General features: G+C 38.8%; 1 protein-coding gene across 2 annotated transcripts; it reads left to right on the forward strand.

Annotated features, from left to right (window-relative positions):
• The first annotated feature begins 1208 nt into the window (after positions 1-1208).
• LOC105060104 (uncharacterized) lies at positions 1209-2791 on the forward strand. 2 transcript variants are annotated; one of them, XM_010943708.4, is made up of 3 exons: positions 1209-1776; positions 1852-2087; positions 2310-2791. In XM_010943708.4, the coding sequence occupies exons 1-3, from the start codon at positions 1386-1388 to the stop codon at positions 2475-2477; spliced, it is 795 nt and encodes a 264-aa protein (XP_010942010.1). In that variant the 5' UTR covers positions 1209-1385; the 3' UTR covers positions 2478-2791. The 2 variants fall into 2 exon arrangements, with proteins under 2 accessions (XP_010942010.1, XP_010942009.1); XM_010943707.4 differs by having other exon boundaries at positions 1211-1776; positions 1852-2791.
• Positions 2792-18106: the final 15315 nt, after the last annotated feature.

An 18106-nucleotide genomic window follows, 5' to 3' on the forward strand; every position in this document is an offset into this window, starting at 1 on the left:
TTCATAAAATTACTATTTGTATGTATACTTTTACAAATATTTCTTTTTGATTGTCTACTTATTAAAGATATTTCAATCATTTTAATTTTAAACTGCTAAATTTTTAACGGCGCTAGATGACATAGGTACATATACAAAAAAAGAGAAAAAAAAAAGGATGCATATACAAAAATAAGTATTTTATAAAGATATATATATAAATATCAATTTTGGATGTATTGTAATTCTAACTAAATGACCATTTGTCAAGCTTCGGTACTCCCATCAAGCTTTAGAAAGAGAGAGCCATCCAATACCTTGTCTTTTGGGGGAAAGACCTTCTCAGGCTAAAAGCAAACATGGGGCCCAACTCGACTTGGGCCACAACAGTTCATATCCAGAATACATATCATGAAAATTTCTGCGTGTATGCTAACATTATCCCGAAAGGGGACTCTAAAATAATCATTAACTAGATTTCCACACTATCGACTGCCCATGATGCCATCCGTTCCTTCTTGGAGGATTTGAAGAATCCGATCTCCACATTGAGACTCTCCAAGGCAATTTATATTTTACTTGTTTTCACTTTTTTTTTTTTTTTTTTTTGATAGCAAAGGAGTCAATGCCGCCATGCAATTTATACTTGCAGAAAGACGGATAGTACTACAAATTGGATAGCTGCTTATGTGGCCAATCATGTTCATTTAGTATTCTAGGAGTCTCCCTAGTAGGACCCCAACAGTTGCATGATTGATGTATTTTAACGCAAATGGTTGTATTTATACGAGAGCACGTAATTATGCTGATTTATCAAAAAAAAAAAAAACTATTTGCACCCATTGCTTTCTTTCCTCTATATTTCACTTATTTTTTACTCTTTAAGCATCATATGCAATGCATTCATAGGCCACCATAAGTTCAGGATGAGGCCACCAACTGGATCACGGCAAATTACAACACCAAATGAAGCTTTCCAACAGTCCAAGTTGCACATGCTTGTCATACCTTTTCCCTTTTCTTCGGTTAACCACTCAATATAACCATATCAAGGCGCCTATGGAGAAGAGATGGACAGAAGAAAGCCACGCCATATCATATGAAAATCTCCAATCAAGGAGATGCAGACTAACCGGTGGATGGCTCAGATTGATTGCAGTGAGGTAGTCTTATCTCAAGTGCAACATATCCATGCCCGCCATGCACCACCGTGTAACCTTCACCTTCTCCCATAAAAAAAAAGGGGTGGGATTTTGTTTTCAAAATGTGAAGTACATGGGTGTGTGTGGCTCTGTTTTCTTATCTGTTCCAGCTCCTCCGAACAAAACGCAACACTCAATCTAATTCATGCTTCTTCCTCCATCTCCCATACTGCTCCACCGCATTCCTCAAGTCCCCTCCAGATCATGTCTCAAGAAGGAAGACTTCAAGGCACGTTCCTGAACTCGGTATGGCCAGAGGAGCTCAAAGTACCAGAGCTGCTCAAGTCGGCGACAGTTCGATCGCTGCATGCAAACATCGACCATGAATGGGATCCACTCCAACGCTCTGCATGCCAGACTGCAGCAGGGCGAGCCCTGTGGAATCATGTGATCCACGACCCAGTGGCTGAAGTCCTCGCAGGGGAGAGCTTCCTCCGAAACCTCTATGAGAAGATGAGGAAAGACCAGCTCAGCAATGCTCGGGAAGTCTCAGGTGTGATACTTGCAGTCCGAACCCTGTGGTTCGATTCCAGGATCGAAGCTGCCATCAATTCTTTTGAAGGTGGAACAGCTCAGGTGGTTCTTCTGGGTGCAGGTCAGTGATTGCTCTGAAATCTAGTTTTCTTCTATTGCGTTCAATGAATTTTAATGAGAGTGATTGCCTCCTCAGGAATGGATGCAAGAGCCTACAGGCTAAGCTGCCTGAAGGAATGCAATGTCTTTGAAGTAGACTTCCCTGATCTCTTGCAAACGAAAGCTGCTCTAATACAAGAAGCAATAAGATCTGCAGAGCCCCAGCAAATTGCGATGATAGCGAAGTCTTTGATCAGAGTGGCTGCTGACATTAGAGATGGTAACTGGCTTGAGAAGCTCCAGAGGTCTGGGTTTGCTCCTGAGAGGAACACGGTATGGGTACTCGAAGGCATCCTCTATTATCTTCCACATATCCATGCCATGCAAGTCCTTCAGTCTATAGCTGCTAACTGTGCCTTGACTCCCACCATCCTCCTTGCGGACTTCATGAACAAATGCTCTATCTCTATCTCCCATTCCACCTTCCAATTTTACAGTGATTGGCCCGATCATCTGCTGCCTACTCTTGGGTTTTCTAATGTTAAGCTTTCACAGATAGGTGATCCTGATGCCCATTTTGGATTGCTGCATGACCCCCAGAACCTGTTCAACAAGCTAAGGAACTTGCCTAGATCCCTACAGACCCATCCAGAGGATGGAACTCCTTGTCGTCGTTTGTACCTGGTGGAAGCGTCAGGATTTCCTAACCAGGCTACAGCATAGGAGATCAAAGTGTAATTATTTTTATAATATACACATACAATTTGAATCATCAGTAGAGACTAGTAGACAGGAATCCTTCATTCCTTCCAGTAATTCTTGTGGCAGACTGCTTCAAAGTCAAATATCCTAATGTGTTTAAATATACTATCACTAGGATCTCAAATTCTTCATCTCTCCTCAACAGGAAGAAATTGTAATGCTTATATTTGGCAGCAGAGCACTTGCTTTTGGACACTGAAGATGACTTCTTTCATCAGTGTGTCATAGTTTAGTGACAATTTAATCATGAATATTTTCAAAATATTCTTACTATTTGGTTCTTTTGCTGTAGTATGTAGTACTGTCTAAGATTTTTCTAAGTTTTCCTATCAAACTCTAATTCAAGAATAATATCTGCAAGTAGTGAAACCAAAACACAACAAAGCTCACTTAGAAAAAATGAAATAAGCTAGCTTATAGGTCTCTTCGGGCATGACGGCAAGGAACTTGTTGAAATGAAAGGAACCTCGGAATCAATTGCAAGCAACTGAAGATCATGGGAAACAGAGTGATGATATTATGGTAGAGTGACGAAACTGCGACACTCTAATCTTGCAAATTACAACAGCCTTGCTGTAAATGATAAAAAAAGACATCTGCAGCATTTCAACATATTGTATTAACAACATTCCTGACAATATCTACTTAAAAACAAATAAATATATTTGAAGATGTTATCTTTGCTAAATCTATACATGTGCATAAATCCTGTTTGATCTATATAACTTGGTTCAGGGCAAAAGTAAATTGTTTACAGGCTTGGACGCAATTGCTAAACAGGGTTTTCAGAAAGAAGGAATTCTATTAGGTTAGAGGATGCGAGCATGCATGTAGTGACATCTGTGTATGCAACTACCTAACATACTTTGTTTACAAAGTGATGGCTTAGATCAACTCTCCTGGCAAATTATAAATGGAAACAAAATGTGGATGGTGTTCAGCCAATGACTGGCTACTTGAAAAGGATTTGACATTTGCATAAGACAGTAACCGACATGTGTGATGCAAGTAAAGAAAATGAAAATTCAGGAATAGAAGAGAAGTCACCCTGATTACTGAAGCTGGAAGATGCTTAAATAAAATTGCTACATTTGAACTCTGAGGGTTTGGAGCTTATATGTAGCACCTCTTAAGTGCTTGTGCACACTGTCACAGCAAAACTGCATGGTATATGCATGCTAACAGAGTGTGGACACAAAGGTATCATCTAAGCACAGAAAAATGGTAGGCAAGCATCCTACCAGTAAAAGTAGAGCATTTATAACTAGCAGATAAAATAAAAAGTTCTTGCAAATGAACCAAACAGATACAGTAATTGTTTCTTATGGCCTCTGTTGGCAAGGATGGTGGCCCTGTTTCCTTTTCTTTTCTTTCTAGTCACTGGTAATAGTAAGCAAGTAAACTATAAATGTGCAAGCACCAATATAATGTTTACAAACTAGATGATATAACTTGATACTAAGATCTATTATATTATGATCCAAGAGTCGAAAAGCCCAAACAAGTACTAGTTTGGATTAAAGCATATTCTTCTTTTTCTGATTTATTTAATAACCAAAATGTATTGCCAAAGAAAAATAAAATTGATGCCCTGGATGTTCTGAAGAACAAGTGTTTCATTGAAGATATCACCCCATAATATTAATTGCCATTCTGAGTTACAAAATAGCAAGTCAGCATGCCCTATGAGTGCACTACGAGATATTTTAGGAACAATCTAATTACCTCATAGCTCAACTCGTAAATACTAGAGAGCTGCAACCAATGAGGTCATAAGATCAGTAGCAGCTTAAACATTAAAATTAGAGTTTATAGGTTTGGAATTTCCAATCATATTTAGAAGCCATATTTTGAATTCAAATTCCAAATCATTTTCAGAAGCCATTTTTTAGGGGCCGTTGCTTGGTGTAATGGTAAAGGTTTGGGCTGACGTGTGCAATGGCATGACCTCGAGTCCAGAGGCAGCCACTTTGTGAAAAAAAATGCCAAAGTTTAGGGCTGTCGCCTGTCGTAGTTCACCCTCCCAGGTCCACGGATATCTGGGACCATAACTGGAAAATGTCCTTTTTTTAATTCAAAAGCCATATTTTCAATGAACTACACAACTACAGTCATTAATGAACATTTTTCTTGGTAAACAGACATTAGCAAACCTTCATAGACTACTGCAAATGATGACCACCATCCAAGTCCCCTATGTTGTAAGCAGAGTTTAGTAATCTTTAGACAATTGTGTAATATGGCAACTGATTTCAATCAGCAACAAAAATATACAGGGCTTGCCTGAAAGTTGGGCTAGTAAAAGGGTACTTTGCTGATTTTCTCTCTTTTTCAAGAAAATGCACAACTGGAATAGAGTTTGTAAGTTAAAATTGCATATAAAACAGGACAAGCAGCCTCCATAGACACATTTTATGAAGATTACCTGGTTCTTAGGTTAAATTTGGTTCATATATCCTGAAATGGAAAGTCCAATCAGATCACCTTTTCGCTGCCTTCATGAAAACTCTTTGACTTCACCTTTCAAATGTCCAAGGAAGCCTCGGACATAAGACCTCCTAGGCTACACCATAAACCAGGATGCTATTCCAAAATCACTATTAGCAGTCAATATCTTTGTTCAAATGCCCGCTTTTTACATATCAGTATAGTGACCGATGGATTGAATTCAACAATAAATTTGTCCAATTACATAAAGCTCATCTATTATTATAAGTTTGTACTATTGTAATAATTTCCAGTCATTTGGAAATTTTCAAGTCTTTAGTGCCTAATTATATTTATCACTTATCCACCTCAAAAACTTTGTTGTAAAATTTGCCACACTTCAAATGATATCCCATTTGATCAAGACAATTTTCTTATCGTCTGCTGAAGTGACCTTGGATCCTGCCCAACTGAATCACAGAATCTCCTTAAGTTCTGCATTTTATCGATCCTCATTTAAGTTCCTAGAACTCCTTTCCGTTTAACATGTTCTGCAAAGTAGTTACTCTACCATCTTCCAGAAGTATTTGACTACTAATTGTCAACACTCGTCTTCATGTCTGCTGATGACTGAGAAATCATGTCAAGGTCCAGGCTTGGATTCTTGATTTAAGCTTGAGGGTTTGGATGCCAACAATGATGGACAACCGAAGTTCTAACATCAAAGTGGCCAGATCCACAAGGGATGACAAGACCTCAGATTACTTCAGAAGCAATAGAAAGGGTTCACTGCAGAAACGAGAATTGATATTGAGAGCAAACTTCCTTTGATATCTGAAAATATTTGAGAGAGAGAAATTTCTATAAACCTCACCTTATTCATCAGGATGAGTCTGCTATGTTTAAATAGAGGGATAGGTGATACAAATCTTGTGACAAATGATTATACAAGATTACACAGAATCATAGATAATTACACAAGATTCTACTATCAATACAAGATTACACAGAATCATAAATATCCTATTATAAAGATTTGAATTATAGATGATTACACAAGATTCCAGAATCATAAATATCCTACTATGAAGATTTAGCTCTATTACCCCCTACAAGCATAATGAGGTCTCAAGCACATTGAGCTTGGACCGTAGAAACACAAAGCATGGTGAAACAAGTCCCTTAGTAAGCTCATTAGCAAGCTGATCACTGGAATTAATAAAGTAATAGATAACTGCTTCTGAAAGATGCTCTCGAACAAAATGATAATCAATTTCAATGTGTTTGGTATGAGCATGAAACACCGGATTAGCCGTGAGATAGATAGTAGAGAGATTATTGCACCACATAGTCGGAGGAGAGCAAAGCTGTAGACAAAGTTCATGAAGCAAAGACTATATCCAAATGAGTTCAGCAATGGCGTTAGCTAAACTTCTATATTCAAACTCTGTGCTTGACCGAGCAACAGTACGTTACTTCTTAAAAGACCAAGAGATGAGATTTGGATCCAGAAAAATGGCATATCTACTAATCGAGCATCGATCATCAAGGTTGCTAGCCCAATCAACATCAAAATAACCATACAAAAGAGATAAAGAACCACATCGAAGAAAGAGCCCATAAGTAATGGTACCTTTCAAATAGCGAAGGATTCATTTGGCGGCTGCCCAATGAGATGTGGTAGGTCTATGCATAAATTGACAGACTTGATTAATGACATAAGCAATATCAAGTCTTGTGAGAGTGAGATATTGGAGACTGCCAATCACACTTCGATAGAGAGAAGGGTTATCATACAGATCACCATCAAATAAGGAGAGATGAGACCCTACAGCAATAGGAGTATGGAGAGGCTTACAATCAAGCATAGCACAATGGATTAGAACATCATGAATATACCTTGACTGTGTAAGATGAAGACCATAGGAACTAGAAACAGCCTCAACACCAAGAAAATAATGAAAAGAGCCCAAATCTTTCACCACAAATTCTCGACTGAGATTAGTGAGAAGAGACATGAATGGAGACCAAGTGTGTCAGTGAGGATAATATCATCAACATAGACCAAGAGAAGCACCATATAATTAGATTGTCGTAGTATAAATAGAGAAGAGTCTGCCTGAGAATTAGAAAAGCCAAGGTACTGAAGAAAGCTGTTCAGATGTTGGAACCATGCCCATAGGGCCTGTTTAAGACCATATAGAGAACGTCGTAACCGACAAACAAAATGAGGGCGAGAAGTATCCGAGAATCCAAGCAATTATTTCATATATACTTCTTCATTCAAGTGCCCATATAAGAATGTATTTTTAACATCAAGTTATTAGATAGGCCAACCAAGAGAAACTACAATAGATAGGACAGTTCAAATAACTAGTTTGATAATAGGGCTAAACGTCTCCTCATAGTCAATCCTTTCCTGTTGATTGAAACCTTTAGCCACAAGATGGGCTTTATAACAATCAATGGTGCCATCAGCATGCTGCTTGATCTTATAGACCTATTTGCAGCCAATGACATTTTGCATAGAAGAGGGCAAAACAAGATCCCATGTGTGATTCTGAATAAGAGCCTGATGTTTCTCCTACATTATCTAGACCCACTTGGGATCTTTCTGAGCCATAATAAAAGATTTTGGTTCTTGAAGAATAGTAGAAATAGAAAAGGCAGCTGGATGCCTGAAGATAATGAATCAAGATGGAGGAAGAGAGCCATCATGAGAACAAGTCACCATATGATGAGTCCGTGGTGGTGAACTAGGTGGCTCAGAGACATCAGAAGTCGCACCAGTCGAAGAGAGAGAATCAGTCACCAACTTGTCAGTGGATGGTCCAGATGATGGAACAGGTAGGGTATAGGAGTCAGAGGGAGGGCAAGATGCACCAGAAGCGTTCATGGAGCCTGCATGGGTTGTACTGAAACTGGTCGATATAGATGTCTAGGACCCATAGGGAAAAGAATATTCATGAAACACTACCATACGATAGACAAAAATGCAACTAGTGGCAAGATCTAAACATCTATACCTAAGATAATGCTGAGGATATCTAAGAAAAACATAAGGCCGAGAATGTGGTTCGAGTTTGTGTTGTGTGTAGGGCCGAAGATAGGAAAAACACAAACATCCAAAGATACGAAGAAAATTATAATCTGGAGTGTGTCCATATAAAAGTTGATAAGTGATTGAAAATGGAGAGATTTAGTGGGAAGATGGTTGATAAGAAAAATAGATATTTCAAATGCATAGTCTCAGAACTTTGGAGGTAGATGAGAATGAGTAAAAAGCGTAAGACCCATGTCAACAATGCATCTGTGTTTTCGCTCAGTAGCACCATTTTGCTGAGGTGTGTGTAGACATGATATATGATGAAAAATGTCATTATTTTGTAATTCATTTTGAAAGTCATGGGAAAGAAATTTTTTAACACCATCAGATTGAAAATTTTTTATTTTACAAGAATAAATATTCTCAACTTGCAAGCAAAAAACACGAAATATTCATGTCACATCAAAATGATTTTTTATGACTAAGAACCAAGTATATTTGCTATAATCATCAAAAAAATGAATATAATATAAATGATTAGAATGAGAAGTAATAAGTGCGGGACCCCAAATATCTGCATGCACAAGTTCAAATAACATAGAACTTTTATTCATGGTAGGTGGAAAAGAATAATTTACAATCTTACCCATCTGACATGCTAAACAGACATGGGTAGCATGATCTTTATTTAAAGAAACACGATAAGATAAACTACACTAAACAATGGGAAATGAAGCACGACCTAAATGTTGGTGCCACAAGATGGTTGAATCCGAGGTAGATAGGAGAGCCCGTGGGTTCTAAGAACAACTAGCATTGGGATGGAGGCAATATAACCCATCTTTAATTGGTCCCCATAGATGCTCTGATACATGTGGAGGTCCTTAACAATAAAACAATCAGGATGAAGCTCAAAAAAGTAGGTATTATCGCGAACAAATTTGGATATAAAAAATAAATTTTTAAAAATTTTGGGTGCACATAAAATGTTATTCATATGTAAGGGACGATAAAGTGTATGTAAAGTAGAAGGCCAGAGGTAAGGACAGGCAAACTTGAACTATCACCGATAAAGACATGTTTTGTGGTTGACTGATCATCCCTAATGCTGAGGTTGGCAAGATCAGATGTCACATGATGCATTGCACCAGAGTCCATATATCAATCCAGATCATGAGTCCCAGATACTGATCTTTGTAAAGAATGAGCCCGGACTGTCTATTTATGAAGAGAACAGAATGGGGCCGTGTGACCAGATCGTACACACATCTGACAAATAACTTGATCATTGGGCATGAAAAATCTGTTGGGCCCATAGTGTGAATTATTGAAAGTGGACTAGGTTCGATTGGTTGGGTCAAAGAAGTCACGAGCAGGCCCAATTGGCTGACTAGAGTGGCCAGATCATGATGCAGCTGAGTTGGGCCGAGAACAATTGCCAAACCCACTTCGGTCATAATAGTCAGCTGAAGAGAAGCCCATGCTATTGTTGTGCCTAGAACCAGTGTAAGAATCAACCTGAGAAGTGGAGAAGTAAGTTTTACCTCTGTCGTGACGGCCATGACCACTGCATCCACCCCGTCGGCCACATGAGCTCTGACTGCCACCGTAGGAAGTGCCATCACGATCATTGCCCAGTGCACTGTGGTTGTGGAGTTGGCCCCAAGAGACTGATAAGGGACGGTGATGGCTCGAATGCGATGGCAAAGTTGCATCATGCCTCTTGTTGGAGTAGTACCTGCAAATCATTGGTGGATAGGGTTGAAAGAGTGGGAGCAAGGGCGAGCACAAGCGGCTCCCATTCCAAGCTCAGACCCAAACTAATTCATTGATTAATCTACATCGACGTCATGGGCTTGCCGATCTATGCCATTTGATTTGCAACAACACGGACCTCTTTTAGATAAGCCATCATGGATTTGTTATTCTTGCTCATTTTACACCATTGCAAATCAATTAAGTCCTCTTGAGCCATGGTGTGAGAATCAAAGAAATTGGCAAGAGTAGTCTAGGCTGCATGAGTAGAAGAGAGTCCAATAAGGTTGGATCCGATGAAGGAATCCACAGAGAGCAAGAGCACAGTGAGAGTAAATTGATCATGAACTAACCATGTATTGTATTCGGGATTTGGTTTGGGTGTGCCATCCTTATCGGTGAGCATCGCTGATGGTGCCTTGAGTGTGCCGTCGGCATATCCGAGAAGCTTGTAAGCCCAAAAAAGTGGAATCATCATATTCTTCCATAGATAGTAGTTTGGACCCTCGAGTTTGATAGGCAAGTTGAAAATAGTAGAGGGAAGTGTTTGTGTGTTTGATGAGTTTGAGAGACTGATCATGATTGAAAATAAAGTTGGAGTGTTGAAGATCTATGAAAAGAAAACTCAAAAATTTTGAAAAAATAATTGAGAAAATTGCCCAGATCGGCTCTAATACCATGAAAATATTTGAGAGAGAGAAAATTCTATAAATCTCATTTTATTCATCAGAATGAATCTGCTGTGTTTAAATAGAGGGATAGGTGATACAAATCTGTTTACAAATGATTATACAAGATTACACAGAATCATAGATGATTACACAAGATTCTACTATCAATACAAAATTGCATAGAATCATAAATATCCTACTATGAAGATTTAGCTTAATTAATACCAAATCTGATGTAGGCAACTGGATGTGGACCCATTGTTCTACAATTTTTTCAAGGCAAGAGTAAGAGAAGAAAGGGATATAAAGAGGTGGAAACATAATAAAATGGGTTCTGTAGACGCATAAATAACAATGTCAAAGTAACAGAAATGATCATCTAAGAGAGTCAACCCCCAAGACTCTCACTCTAAATCCTGTTCTTCAACTAGAACAAGCAGCACCAATTCTCAAGGGTTCTTATATTGTAGTACAAAATTAGCATTGTACAATATTCAATGTTGCTCGTTCATCATCTAGAATCAGCACTAGGTTAGTCTGCTGCAGCTTTGGAGTTAGCACCAATGGGATCGTATGGAATCCACCGGACAGAAAAACTCATGAAGGAAACCTCAAATAATTTTCAATTAATAATTATATACAAAATTAAGGTATTTATTGACTATTTACATCTTCTAGGCCCCTTAAATCAATTAGGCCTTGTTGATGCCTCTAGATTCTAGTAGAAGTTAGAAATATTATAAAAAGAAAGGTTAAATAGACTCAAACTCAATCAAGTACATCCATGGGCAATTTGAGTGTTCTAACTATGGATTCTGGGCTATCAAAAGCTTCTAACAGTTGTTGAGGATGTGTGTCACGTGGGTTTCTTTTGGCCCACATTGGTTGGGTGTTAAAAGGGAGACTCTCCACTCACCTATAAATATATGTGTTTGTAGAGGTGGAAGGCATCAAGTTGAAAATAAAATTTCTAATTCTATTTCAATATTTTCTTAACTAGAGATAATCTAGTATTTTATACTAGATTAATCTAATTGTTAGTTTCCCATGTGGATTCAAGGGTGCTTGCTATTGTGAAACTAGTTAGTTTGTTTTTGCTGCGTCAGCTTGATATCAGAGCTTCATTCTCCCCTGACGGTTCAAGTCGGTCTGAGATGATAGCAGTTGGCAGTTCGAGTCCGTAATAGAGGGAGACAATGGTAACGATCGTGGTGAGAGGGGCCATCTTGCTGATGTAGTTTGGGAGGTGAGGGCTTTCGATGCGGAAGCAACGGTGGATGCCTTAGAGCAAAAGTGTGAGAGAAGGTTTGAGGCCATAGACCACCAATTTGGCCAAGAGGAGCATCATTTTGACCAGGTGAGTCAATGCCTTGATGATATCTTTGATCGCCTAGAAGCTTTGTGATTTCCTACCAACAAGAATAGGGAGGATGATAGGAGATGTGTCGGAGGTACTGCTCACGGCTAGCCTGTTGTACGACCTGCTCCTGCAAATGTTCGTGGACCGCCAATCTACGTAGATGATCTCGATGATGACTACTTGGGTCATGTTGATGATCAACAAGGTCGTCATAATCGAGGTATTGAAGAAGTCTACCTCTGCATAGATCTTCCATGCTTTGAGGGAAATCTATCCATAGAGGGTGTGATGGATTGGATCACCAAGGTAGAGCACTTCTTCGACTATGCAGAAGTATGGAAAGATAGGAAGGTAAAGTTAGTAGCCTACCGACTCAAAGGTACTGCTTCAAGCTGGTGGGATCGGTTACACCTAAACTGATTAACAGATAGGAGACCACTTGTTACGGGGTAGAGCCAGATAAAAGAGCTATTGAAAGCTAGATTTCTTCCTATAGATTATGAACAATATTTATTCCAACAATACCAGTGGTGCTCGCAAGGGTCAAGAACTATGCATGAATACACTGTAGAATTTTTGAGATTGGTATAATGCAATAATTTGGCAGAGACAAATAGTCAACAAGTAGTCAGGTATCTAGATGGGTTACGCCCTATTATTCATGATAAAATTGGTATGTAGGTTATTCTTAATATAGCTGAAGCCCAGAACCTGGCTCTAAAAGCAAAAATGATGTTACAAGAAAGAAGCCGCACTGAGTCTGCATGAAGAAATTATTCTAAAAAATCCAAAGCAGCCTTTGACAAGCCAAGGAATGGCAACCCCAAGGCAGTAAACTAGCCCATGCTGAGAAGGCGGCCATAGACAAAAGCAAAGCAGCGGCCAAGAAGGAGCCACAAAAGCAAAGCAACCCCTATGCTCAACTTGCTCCAATCAAATGCTATTGGTGCCATGAGGTGGGGCATCGCTCAAATAAGTGTCCAAAGCGAAGAGTGGTAGTAATAGAACATGATCCTAATCTAGAGGAGGAGCCTACTCATGAGGAAGAGTTATATTGCGAGCCTGATGGAGATGAGGAGGAATATGACTAAGGAGGACAGATGTACATGGTCAGAAAAATGCTGCTATCCTCAAAACAAGAGGATGATTCACAGCGGCACAAACTCTTTTGAACCAAATGCACGATTATAGGTAAAATCTTTGATCTCATAATTGATAGTGGTAGTCAGGAGAATATTATCAACAGAAAAATAGCAGAGATTTTGCAGCTACTGACTAAGAAGCACCCGAATCCATACTCTATCAGTTGGATCACTGGAGTGAAAGAGATAAAGGTGAGTGAGTGGTGTAAGGTACCATTATCTTTTGGGTCTTACAAAGATGAGGTATATTGTGATGTGGTAGATATGGATGCATGCCATCTACTATTTGGTAGACTATGGGAATACGATGTTGATGTTGCACATCTTGGAAGGGAGAATATCCACAAACTAGAGAAAGAAGAGAACGGATACACTCTTCTACCACTGAAAGAAAAACCTCGATCTAAATTTTCTAAAGTGGAGGGGAGGATTTTCCTTACAATTATCCATCTGGAACATGAAGTAAGAAAGGAGATAAAGCAGTTCGAGGAAGTACATTTGATGATCGTGAAAGATATTCTGACAATCAGTAAGAGACCAGAACCAGAGCCTATACCTACACCAATACGACCACTATTGGTGGAATTTTAGGAGATATTGTCGGATGACCTACCTAATGGATTATCGCTGATATGTGATATTCAGCATCAGATTGATTTGATACTCGAAGCCAGTTTACCTAATCTACCACACTACCGGATGAGTCCTAAGGAAAATGATATCTTGCGGAAGAAGGTGGAAGAATTGCTACACAAGGGATATCTCAGGGAGAGTCTCAGCCCCTATGCAGTACCTGCCTTGCTCGCTTCCAAAAAAGATGGTAGTTGAAGAATGTGTATAGACAATCATGCCATTAATAAAATTATCGTTGGGTACAAATTTTCTATTTCGCAACTTAAGGATATGCTAGACCAACTACATGGGTCTAAGGTTTTTTCGAAGATTGATCTTCGCAGTGGGTATCATCAGATCCGGATCTGACCAGATGATGAGTGAAAGACTACTTTCAAAACTAAGGATGGCCTGTATGAATGGTTGGTAATGCCTTTCGAATTACCCAATGCTCCGAGTACTTTTATGCGACTCATGAACCAAGTACTTAAACCATTCATTGGTAAATTTGTGGTTGTGTACTTTGATGATATATCAATTTACAGTCATTCAACTGATGAACATATTGAGGACCTGTAGAAAGTACTAATAGTGTCACTACAGAATAAGCTCTATGTGAATGTGAAGAAATATAGTTTTATGACAAATAAACTACTATCCTTAGGCTTTATTGTTAGTGCTGAAGGAATATGATCGACGAGACTAAGGTGGGAGCAATTCAGGATTGACCGACCCCAAAGACTATTACTGAAGTCCAAAGTTTCCATGGCCTCGCTACCTTTTACAAACGACTCATTAAAAATTTCAGTAATGCCACCAAGTCGATCACAAATTGCCTAAAGAAAGAAAAATTCCAATGAGGTAAGGAAGCAGAAAAAAGTTTTGCACTTATCAAAGAAAAGCTTTGCAATGCACCTATATTGGCTTTATCTAGTTTTGGCAAACCGTTTGAAGTGGAATGTGATGCCTCTGAGGTTGGGATCGGAGCTGTCCTTTCACAAGAAAAGAGGCCCGTTGCATATTTCAGTGAGAAGCTTAGTGAAGCTCGCCTGAAGTGGTCAACCTATGATGTGAAGTTTTATGCAATGGTGCGAGCTTTGAAGCATTGGGAGCATTACTTGATAGGCAAAGAGTTTGTCCTCTACTTTGATCATTAGGCACTCAAATATTTGAATAGTCAAAAGCGTATTAGCAGTAGTATGTATGCTCGCTGGATCAGCTTTCTTCAAAAATTTTCATTTAAACTTGTTCACAAATCTGGAGTCCAGAACACTGTTGCTGACGCACTGAGTCGACCTGCAACCTTACTAGTTACTTGCAACCAAGAAATTATTGGCTTTGAGTGCTTACAGGACCAATATGATACTGATGAAGATTTTGGAGATACATGGAAGAAATGTCAGCAGCATCAGTCTTTGGCTGAATTTCACATCCATAATGGATACCTGATGAAGGGAAATCAGCTATGCATTCCTTGAACTTCCTTACGAAAAAAGATAATCAAGGATTTACATAGGGGAGGCTTAGCTAGATGTTTGGGAAGAGATAAGACGGGTGCAGCAGTGGAAGACCGGTATTATTGGCCACGCTTGAAAAGAGATGTAGACAGATACGTCCAGCGGTGTCAAGTGTGCCAGACTACCAAAGATACATCCCAAAACACTGGATTATATATGCCTCTTCCTATCCCAAAAAATATTTGGGAAGACCTTTCTATAGATCGAACACAGTGAGGAGTAGATTCAGTCTTTGTGGTGGTTGATAGATTTTCAAAAATGGGTCATTTTATACCATGCCGGAAGATATCTGATGCATCTCATATTGCTATATTATTCTTTAAAGAGATTGTCCGATTGCATGGGGTACCAAAATCTATCACCTCTGATCGTGATTCAAAGTTCCTTAGTCATTTTTGGATGATCCTATGGAAGCTGTTTGACTCTTCATTGAAGTTTAGTAGCATTGCGCATCCCCAAACAGATGGCCAGACCGAATCCTTGAATAGGACATTGGGGAATATGATACGGTGCATATACAAGGAAAAGCCTAAGCAATGAGATTTTACTTTAGCTCAAGCAGAGTTTGCATACCACAATGCCACCCACAGTGCCACTGGGAGATCACCATTTTTAGTGGTTTATACTAAGGTCCCACAACATGCTTTGGATTTAGCACGGGTACCGAAATTTGTAGGATGGAGTACAGCTGTAGAGAATTTGAAAGAATAAGTACAGTCCATGTAGGCTGAAGTGAAGCAAAAGATTGAGAAAGCTAAAGCTCGCTATAAGCAGCAAGCCGATAGGCACCGAAGGGAGAAAGTATTCAGTGAAGGAGATTCCGTGATGGTGTTCCTGCATAAAGAACGATTTCCTGTGGGGACTTATGGCAAGCTACAGCTGAAAAAATATGGCCCGTACCAGATCCTGAAGAAGATCAATGACAATGCTTATGTGATAGATCTTCTTGAGACCATGGGTGTATCTCGAACTTTCAATGTTGCTGTCATGGCCCGGCCCATGTAATGAATCCCAGCCCAGAATTAGCCAAAGCCCAAATGAAAAAAAAAAAAAAGAAAACAGAGGAGAAGAACTCCCCAAGGGAGTCTTCTTCCTCCTCTCACCGGCTCCCAATCGGAGTCGGAGACGAGCTCCCTCCGGCTCTATTTAAGGAGGAGATCCCTCCTCTCTTCCTTCCACCGAGGATTCTAAGCCCAGTCGGCGGCAATCGCCGAAAAATCCACCGCGGAAGATCGTCCCTGTGCCGTCCAATTTCTCGCCGGAAAAACTTCGCCGGTGATGGAGGTAAGCCTCCTCCCCTTCCTCTCTTCTCTCCTTTCCTTCCCATGCCTGTGTGCACGCTCGCCGACGACCGGAGTCGTCGGATTTTGTTGCGGAAGAAACCTTTATTTTTGCCGTTTTTCTTTAATTTCCGACGCCGGTGGTCACCGCCGACCACCGGTTTGGTCCCCCTCTTGCCACCGGATCGCCTCCCCTCCTGCCGACGGTCGCCCCACACCGACTGCGCCGCCGGCCGGCCAACCAATGAGGGGATTAAAGATCCCCTGTTTCGGACAAAGGAAGCACGAGAAAAGAAGAAAAGAAGAAGAAGGAAAAGAAAAAAAAGAGAAAAGAAGAAGAAGGAAAAGAAAAAAAAAAAGAAAAAGAAAAGAAAAAGGAAAAAAAAAAAAGAAAAAGAGAAGAAGAAAAATAAAATAATAATAATATAATAATAATAAATAGGATTTTCTCCTCTCTCTTCCGTGAAGAAAAAGAAAAAAAAGAGAGAGAGAAAAGAAAAGAAAAAAAAAATTATTAAATTAATTAATAAATAATGATATAAATAATAAAATATGAGAAAGAAAATTTCTCTCTCTTCCCTCTCTCCTTTCAGCCTGAACTAGTATTTTCTCTCTCTAGAATTGAACTTTCTCTCTCTCTACTTTCTCTCTCTAAAATCCTCTCTCTAGATTATTTCTCTCTCCTAAGATTTTTAGAATTTTGAGAAGAATGATGATGAATTTAAATAATCTTCGTGATGGATTTTTGATCTGTGATCGTCGGACGGTATACCGACATCCACTTTGATCAGATCAGGTATTTTTAGATTTTAATTCTCATGATTTTATTGAATTATCCACATGATAATCTTAGCATGATTTGATCTGATCGATCTAATTTGTTGAATCATATTGTCTGAAGAATTCAAGATGAATTTTCTCTCTCTAAAATTTTCTCTCTCTAAAATTTTTTCTCTCTAAAATATTCTCTCTCTTGATTGATTCTCTCTCTAAAAAGGTTAGTGAATGAAGAAATTTTTTTTAATAGTCCTAATCTGATTCTAATGAAGAACCCTGATCCATGATTGTCAGACAGCGTACTGGCACCCACCTTAATCAGACAATGAATCTTTAGATTTGATCATCCATGATTTCGATCTAGCCATGACTTGATTTGATCATGTTGATTTCACCAATCGAGATATTGGACCAATCATAATGTTGGATTGTGTCATCTGATCAATTTGAATTGTACCTCATTGATTTCTCTCTCCTCTAATTGTCTCTCTCCACTTGATTTTATGAAATCGATGAAGAAACCTAGGTCCTATCACTTCTTATTCGATTTGATCTGATAGTCAAACTTTGGATCGTTTAGGTCCTAATTAGATTTTGATTAGATAAAATTAGATGATCGGACCCAATCTAAACCGTTGAAATATGGTATTCGTATTTTTTTTCTAATTATTGAAATTGATTCTATATAGGATTGTGGATGTTTGATCATGGGATATCGCGATATGATCTACGAATAGAATTTTTGGAAGAAAATTTATAGAATTATGTGGATTTATTAGAATGCATTCGAGGTAAGTAATGTTTTACTTTTTCTAGATTTATCGGTAAATTATAATGTATTTTTCTGACATGATTTGTGAAACGATGCATGAATTGGATGAATGGTATTTTATTATGAAAATATCTTATTTGAAATGTTATGATGAAGCATGATTGAATATATTGATTTCATGATGTATTATATTGATTGATTTCGATACTACATGATTATATGTTTTATTAT

The sequence above is a fragment of the Elaeis guineensis genome, chromosome 6 (genome assembly GCF_000442705.2).
Source record: "Elaeis guineensis isolate ETL-2024a chromosome 6, EG11, whole genome shotgun sequence".
NCBI classification, from domain to species: domain Eukaryota; kingdom Viridiplantae; phylum Streptophyta; class Magnoliopsida; order Arecales; family Arecaceae; genus Elaeis; species Elaeis guineensis.

Coding starts and splice junctions, on each gene's coding strand:
- LOC105060104 (XM_010943707.4), top strand. CDS start 1,386: ATGTCTCAAGAAGGAAGACTTCAAGGCACGTTCCTGAACTCGGTATGG. Junction 1,777..1,851: donor GGTGGTTCTTCTGGGTGCAG/GTCAGTGATTGC, acceptor TTGCCTCCTCAG/GAATGGATGCAAGAGCCTAC.